At 37.0% G+C, this 8130-nt stretch overlaps 1 protein-coding gene across 1 annotated transcript; it reads right to left on the bottom strand.

Annotated features, from left to right (window-relative positions):
• Nucleotides 1–765: 765 nt before the first annotated feature.
• LOC137733789 (NADH dehydrogenase [ubiquinone] 1 alpha subcomplex subunit 6) lies at nt 766–2762 on the bottom strand. The gene is made up of 2 exons (XM_068472974.2): nt 2447–2762; nt 766–1166 (listed from the first exon to the last, which is right to left on the bottom strand). The coding sequence occupies exons 1-2, from the start codon at nt 2657–2659 to the stop codon at nt 981–983; spliced, it is 399 nt and encodes a 132-aa protein (XP_068329075.1). The 5' UTR covers nt 2660–2762; the 3' UTR covers nt 766–980.
• Between the last annotated feature and the right edge of the window lie 5368 nt (nt 2763–8130).

Below are 8130 nucleotides of genomic sequence, written 5' to 3'. Positions count from 1 at the left end.
TATGAGGTTGCAATTGCACCCAAACTTAAGGGAGTAGAATGTAATTTAGGGTAGTGCTATCTACACCCATTTTTACTTTTCACACACCTCTCAATGTTCGGCCGTCAGATCGAATGAATAAAAGAAAATCAATGAGCAAAATTTATGTAGTACAATATTTGATACTTAGTACTACGGTTTAGTGATATTCCTCTTGTAAAATAAGAGTCTTAGGTTCGATTCTTACCAAGGACGAACTTGAACCACATTATTGCTAACTCATTGTAAAGCTTAGCTCACTCCTTCATCACCTTAGTGTAGATAATATTGTTTGTAAAAAAAAATAAAAATAAAAAAAATAAAAAAAATAATATATATATATATATAGAAATGCTCCCCGAGTCACTTATATTTAGAAATGCTCTCTGAGTTACTTGACAACCAGAAAATGCACAATCACCCATTGTTAATTTTGATATCAAAAGGTGAAGAATACATGCGCTCTTAGTGTCATAATCTCAAATCCTTGATATCAATTCAAAATTGCATGACCAAATGAATGGGAGTCGCAAATTCACCTAAACCATTAATCCTTGATCACCAGGTGACTAAGATAACGAGACTCTTAAATTCAATTCGAGTACATTGTATAAGTTTCTTATCAAAATGTTTGGCTGGAAAAAATGGGGAAACCTCCCAACAAATAAGGCATGCAGAAAAGATTATAAACTCGGAGAAATGCTCTCAAAAGAACCTCACAGCATAAAAAAAAAAACAACAGAACAATAAGCTACAATGCTCATCCAATGACATAACTGTATCTTGTTTCTTCATTTGTCAAAACATTAATGACTTCTTAAACAACAGCAATTGAGGTATGACCCATGACCTTAACAATCTATATCCAACAGAAAGATGCAAAAAAATTGTCAAGTACACCTTTATTTAACAGCTCCGAAACCAAAGTCCCACGGAAGCACAATCCAGGGAACAGCGGAGATTCAAAAATAATTGCTCTTATAAAAATCTTTGAGAAAAGCAGAGGCCCCCTGATCTTTGGTGCCCAAATCCTGCACAAGCCCTTGGTGACCAACCACGTACTGGCCAATGATGTGGTGTCGCTGCTTTGCATGCTCAGTGATGTTATTCAACTCTTCCATTGCCTTGAAGAGCAGCATATCGATGACCTGCATTTCCATACCATCCACAAAATGAGACTTGTTTTTACAAGTCAAAATCAAATTAACATGAAGCGCGTCAGCAAGTAGGTATGGATAGTAATGAAATTCCTGGTTATACTTTCCACAATTCTGATTTCGTACCTAATAGACACAACTTGATATACAACCAACTCACTAGAAATTCTTCGAAATTTATTCAACACATATAATTTGCATATTACCGAGCAATGTCAAAGTGCATCACACGAATGACTGATTTCATTCAATTGTTTCACTCAATGAAAGCTTTGTTTTTAGCCTAATATAATCATTTCCACAAACATATAGAGATGCAAACTGTTTGAAGTTTGCTACAGAGAAACAAAACACCACACAAATAATAACTTAACCGCAAGAAGGAATAGCTGAAAAAAAGTTACAGAAAGGATTTATCTTCACAAATTTTCAAAACCTAATTACCTATACATGTGTATTGCAATCCAATGTGTGGGGTTTACCCACAAATTCCTGCTTATATTACAACAGATCACATAAATTGATTGCTGCTAAAAATGAGAAATCCTTACCATATTGAATCCCGAAAAGAAATCTAACCATTATATGTTTTCAGTTCCAATATCCCCACAAATTAAAAGATTTAAGATGTTAGGACGTAGGACAACATATATTCAAAATGATTCTCCCTTGTTTAGGATGTAAGTTAACTAGTATCCCAGTTATACTCCAATAATGTCCTCAACGTGCTCTCTCCACTACCACTATCGAGCCCAAAACGGTGAAACTTAATATAAATGTGGAAGTTTTGCAAAGGTTCGAGCTTGCATCTTCTAAAGTCCTCAATGCGTGACCTCCCATTACCACTATAGATCCCAACAAAGTGAAACTTAACATGAATATGAAAGTTTCGCAAAGGTTCGAGCTTGCATCTTCTGCTCCGATACCATGTTAAGATTTTTCGATTAACCACTATTTCCGAAAAGCTCAGCTACTTCTAGGTGGAAATTTTGACACCAACAGAAAATGCAGCATCTAAAATCAGTCCTATTCGACGCGATCCTTTACCTTCTGCCCAAATTTATGTAAATACTAAGCAGAAAAATTCAATACCAAATACAAGATTGGAAGACTGTACTGTATTCAAAAATCCCCAATTTGATTGCAAAATGAAGGTTTATCGTCGGCGAAATATGAAATTCCAGACATTTTACTCCTTGTTCGAAATTTCAGATGATTAAAAGGGCAGCGTATCGTATAATTTGAAGATATAGAGAGAGGGAGAAGGGGACCTTAGGGTTAGTGACGGAGGCGTTCTTGCGGATCTCGGAGGCGACGGCGGAGCGGAGGTGAGAGGGCGCAACGACGTCGTCGAGGTTGTAGATGTCCATGATGGTGGGGATGGATCTGCAGGCGGCCCTAAAGAAGTCGAAGACTCGGTGCCTGGCTTCGTCCAGAGACGCCGAGTTCGGTGGCACCTTCACTGCCCGCTGAATAAACGACATTTCTTCCTCCGAAAACTCAAAACTCGACTCGCTGAGTTCTTCCGCCTCGCTCTACTCGCCCCAATGGCTATGTTAACTTGTCACTCGCCCAATTCTGGTCTACCTGGGAAGGTTATCAATGTGGTGACCACGAGCCAAACGGAGTCGTTTCACCTGATATTTTGCTTTTCTCATATTGGTCCCATGTTTCACTTTCACCTGCCATTTGTTGTTGTTTGTTACTCTCTTTTTTAAAAATTATTTTTTTAAAGAATAATAAACACGCACTATTTTTAACACATATTGTATTAAATTTTGGCTGTTTATTTTGTCTGATTTATCAAATTTGATGGTCAGAAGTTAATAGCATGTATAAATCTTTTCGATTTTCGAAAGAGTGAATTTCTATGACGAAATCACCAGTTAGTTCTATTTTTAAAGGAAAAAAACCCCTTAGACAACTGTTAGGAACAATATGTCTTGCACATCGATAGTAGTAAACAACAAAATACAATGAGTAATGCTAGGCAAATTAAATTTGTAAACTAAATGATGTATATCACTACTAAGAAATAAGAACGTTAATAAACAATTAAGTAATAATCCAATTATCAACTTCTATGTCATTTAGTTTATAAAATTTAGTTTATAAAATTTAGTCTGCGAATTGAGGCTCCTTAAGATTACCCTTCTTCAAATACAAGTTTGTTGACTCGCTTGACAGTTTGAAGACTAAAATTTGTTGATTCACAATTTTGCTCCAACATATATACTCCACAAATCTAAGTACTTATTATTTTCCATCATAGGACCACCTTGTTTTAGTTTCATTTGGGTAAGCTTTAACAAAGACAACTTTTAATAATCATAAGAGTGGGATATACTCTCTAATCTAGACAGTATAGGATATTTTCTAACTTTGAAGACTCATTTGACAATTTTGTTGGACTCTTGGCGATGCTTAAGACACTTCATGAGCTAAGGAATTTGGATCCAACCACCAGCAAGCAATTCTCGTCGTTTAGTTTTATGATGAAATCATAACTTTCTTTAAATTCAAGATTCAATTAGGTTTCATTGGAACAAGAAAAAGTTGTGCTATTCCCACTCCTAGTTCCTATATGTTTCCCATCCACCTTCTAATTTTTTTTATATTTACACGCATAGATATGGAAACTAGAGAGAGAAGATGTTCGTTATAGGCATGTCTCTCCTTCCTTTTGAAACTAGAAATTTTCATATTCTTTTCTACTGAAATTTGACATGTGCGTAAAAAATGTGTGCGATTAGCAAAATGTAAGAATTCCTACTTCTAGAGAACTAGCTTAGAAATGTCCTCTTACAAATGAAACGTGGATGTATTATTTATTAAATCTTATGTTATACAACTTCAATGGTGTTAATCTTTTGATGAAACTATATATATTTTGAGCATAAACCTTACTGTAATTGTTTTAAATATCTACCGGTAATCCTTGTTTCCCAAGGCAATATTATTAAAAGGGCTTAAGGATAATCAATTTAATTATCTACCAGTACATGAGGGTCAGCCGACTCAGCCCTAATTAAACTAATCATTACTATTTCTAATTAAATTAGGAATAGTAATGATAAGTTTCCTTTTTCTAGGGTTTTCACTTGCTTTAAGTTACGCGTAGAAAAGTTGTGTTATATATATCTCCAACGAGCAAGAATATATTACCTTCTCAGTTCCTAATTTCATTCACCACATTCTCTCTCTCTCTCTCTCTCTCTCTCTCTCTCTCTCTCGATCGATCGATATATCTGCACCATGGCTCCTACTCTAAAATTCAAGCTCAGTAGCATGGCCATCGGCCGCAGCAGAATCCCCAGCAACTCCATTCCTCAAGCATTGTGTCCTGATCACATCACCAACCTCACGCAGATGGCAGCGATCAAGGCCCGAGAGGCTGCTGAAGCTTATTTCACACTTGGAAACTTCGAATATGCAATCATGCAAGCCAAGGCAGCGAACGAGTTCGATCCAGATTTGCATGGTATCGAAAACCACATGAACGCATACCAAGTTCATTCTGCTGTGTCACACAAGGAAAACTTGTACCGTGTTCTTGGCATCGAAAACCCTACAGTTGCTGACTCGGAAACCATCAAGAAACAATACAAGAGACTGGCACTTGCCTTGCACCCCGACAAGAATGGATCAATGGCCGCCGAGGGTGCTTTCAAGCATGTTAAGGCAGCGTGGGACGTTCTCTCTGACCCAGCAAAAAGAGAGGCTTACGACAAATCTTTGAGACGACGGTTTCAAGCGGCTCATGGTTCCAATAAGCGCAGAGCTAGTGAGTGCAAACCAGCACAGCCGCAGAGGTCCAGTGCCTTCCCTCGCAAAAGGACCAGTCCTGGCGGTGATGGGAGCTGCTACAAGAAAACAATTAAGATTATAAGAAAATGTAATCCAGGCCAAAAGGCAACTGTGATGATGGTGTCCGTATGCCGAGTGGCTTAATGTGTTCCTCGCTTTGTACTTAATTTGCCTCCTTGAAATTTTGGAGTGCTTACTGTTATATATGTACTTTTTATTCAATACAATTTTGTTGAATCAATCAAATTTTGAATCTCTTACACTGTTCCCGCATCCCACTTTATATTTTCTATCTAGTCATGATGTAAATGTTGGCTATTTATGGAAAGTAGTGTCTCTAGCAATCTATGGCAACCGAAGTTGGATAATCTTGTCAATAGAACGAGTCGGTAGAACATAAGAACAAAATAGATGGGTTAATATATTTAGAATGATAGCCTTACTTTTATTAGCAGAAATACATAGAAAACTAATGCAACGAAAAAGAAAAATTCCAACTAGAACACACGTAACTTAAGAAACAAATTACAAATGACAAAAAAAAAACTATAAGCTCTTGCACGAGTGAGATCGCATGCGAGGAGGCTAAATATATATATATATATATATATATATATATATATATATATTTCAATCGGGTGCTTAGAATAGTTAGTACTATTAGTAATAGAATTGAGCAAGAAAGCTTGTGATTTTCTGTCATAGTAAAAGTTGTTTTCAGAAGAAGCATCCGCTGAGAAGATCATGACCCCATTAGTTTTGAATCCATTTGTCTGCAACAGTGTCAAAGCATCAAAAACTACTTAAACAGACTTGGACTTGATCAAGTTGGCTATAACAGAAGAACAAAAGACGATTTTTTATTTTTTGATGAAACAAAAGACGATTTTTAAGTACAAAAGTCAAAGGAAAATGAAAATGATATTCATCGCCGGGGAAATGACAAGTTGACACAACAGTTCAATCTTTCGATTGTCTTTTTAGAAAGCGAATGTCTCTATTGGATGAAGATGTCACACAATTCTTTTTTTGTTTTTTTGTTTTTTTTTTTTTTATATTTACAAGCATAGATTTGGAACTAGAGAGAGAGAAGGTGTTCGCTAGTTATGGGCATATCCTCCTTCCCTTTGAAACTAGAAGATTCCATATTCTTTTCTATCAAAATTTGACACGTGCGCAAAATGTATGCGATTGACAAAATGTAAGAATTCCTACTTCTAGAGAAATATAGTAATGTCCTCTTACTAATGAAACGTGGATGTATTATTTATATGTACATAGTGAAGCATTCTAAACTTCTCTCTTAATTTTCGATTCATGGGGCTGTGTTTTGTTATTAAATATTTTTTTGGTAATTGTTATTAAATTTTATGTTATATAATTGGCTGATGTTAATCTTTTAAAACTATATATATTTTGAGCAGAAACCTTATTGTAATTGGTTTAATTATCTACGGTTAATCCTTGTTTCCCAAGGCATTATTAAAATGGCCTAAGGACAATTAATTTAATTATCTACCAGGACACAAGGGTCAGCCGACTCAGCCCTAATTAAATTACGAATAGTAATGGGAAGTTCTACTTCTAGAAAGACATCCTCTCCTGATCTCTTCCACCAAGGCTACCGGATCAAGTGATCCGGGTCTTTAAAATTTGATTCAACGGCTAAAATTATTATAACTTTTAAAGATGGCTTCTGTATTTAACAGTTGGATCAAATTCAAAGGCCCAGATCACTTGATTCAATGACCGATCTCTTTCCTCTACTTATATCCAAGTTTCCTTTTTCTAGGGTTTTTCACTTGCTTAAGTTACGCGTAGAAAAGTTGTGTTATATATATCTCCAACCAGCAAGAATATAGTACCTTCTCAGTTCCTAATTTCCTTCGCTCTCTCTCTCTCTCTCGATATACCTACACCATGGCTTCTACTTTAAAGTTCAAGCGCAGTAGCATGGCCATCGGCCGCAGCAGAATCCCCAGCAACTCCATTCCTCAAGCATTGTGTCCTGATCACATCACCAACCTCGCACAGATGGCAGCGGTCAAGGCCCGAGAAGCTGCTGAAGCTTATTACACGCTGGGAAACTTCGAATATGCAATCATACAAGCCAAGGCAGCAAAAGAGTTCGATGCAGATTTGCATGGTATCGAAAACTACGTGACTGCAGACCAAATTCATTTTGCCGTGTCACATAAGGAAAACTTGTACCGTGTTCTTGGCATCGAAAACCCTACAGTTGCCGACTCAGAAACCATCAAGAAACAATACAAGAGACTGGCACTTGCCTTGCACCCTGACAAGAATAGATCAATCCCCACTGAGAGTGCTTTCAAGCATGTTAAGGCAGCCTGGGACGTTCTGTCTGACCCAGCAAAAAGAGAGGCTTACGACAAGTCTTTGATACGACGGTTTCAAGCAGCTCGTGGTTCCAATAAGCGCAGAGCTAGTGAGTGTAAACCAACACAGCCGCAGAGGTCCAGTGCTTTCCCTCGCAAAATGGCTAGCCCAGGAGGCGAAGGGAGCTGCTATAAGAAAACCTTTAAGATTATAAGAAAATGTAATCCAGGCCAAAAGGCAACTGTGATGATGGTGTCTGTATGCCGAGTGGCTTAATGTGTTCCTCGCTTTGTACTTGATTTGCCTCCTTGAAAATTTGGAGTGCTTACTATGTTGTATGTACTTGTAATTTCTCCAGCCATTTATGGTATAGCCAGATTTTGGATAATATTATCAAGACACAAGGTAGCACAAGGGAATGAGAGAGATCTTGAGGTTAATATTTGAGAATGATAAGCGTTCTTTTATAAACAACAATTCATAAAAAATTAATACAACAAAAAGAAAAATTCACAACCAGATCGAATACTTTACTTCAAAGACAAAGCCACAATTAAAAAACCAATTTAATCTGCTATGTAAAGGCGCAGAAAAAGCCTCTTGCGTGTGAGAAAAATGCACATACCGCATATACAAACATAAACCAAAATAAATAATGCCAATTTGTACACAGAGAAAAATGGGATGATTATCCACTGAAGATGACAACATAGCCGGGCTGGTGGGGGATATTGGCGTGGTGGCAGGGTCGGAGGAGGTTGCTGGGGTTTGTATGCTTTTTTTCTTTCAAAATATATATTAACTTTTT

The sequence above is a fragment of the Pyrus communis genome, chromosome 7 (genome assembly GCF_041283825.1).
Source record: "Pyrus communis isolate YQ-2024b chromosome 7, ASM4128382v1, whole genome shotgun sequence".
Lineage (NCBI taxonomy): Eukaryota > Viridiplantae > Streptophyta > Magnoliopsida > Rosales > Rosaceae > Pyrus > Pyrus communis.
The sequence above is the reverse complement of the archived record's forward strand: the minus strand, read 5'-3'. Positions and strand labels throughout refer to the sequence as shown.

Excerpts from the sequence above, each read along its gene's own strand:
- LOC137733789 (XM_068472974.2), bottom strand. The coding sequence starts at position 2,659 with ATGTCGTTTATTCAGCGGGCAGTGAAGGTGCCACCGAACTCGGCGTCT. Across the intron at positions 1,167-2,446 it reads CCTCCGTCACTAACCCTAAG|GTCATCGATATGCTGCTCTT; the intron begins GTCCCCTTCTCC and ends ATGGAAATGCAG.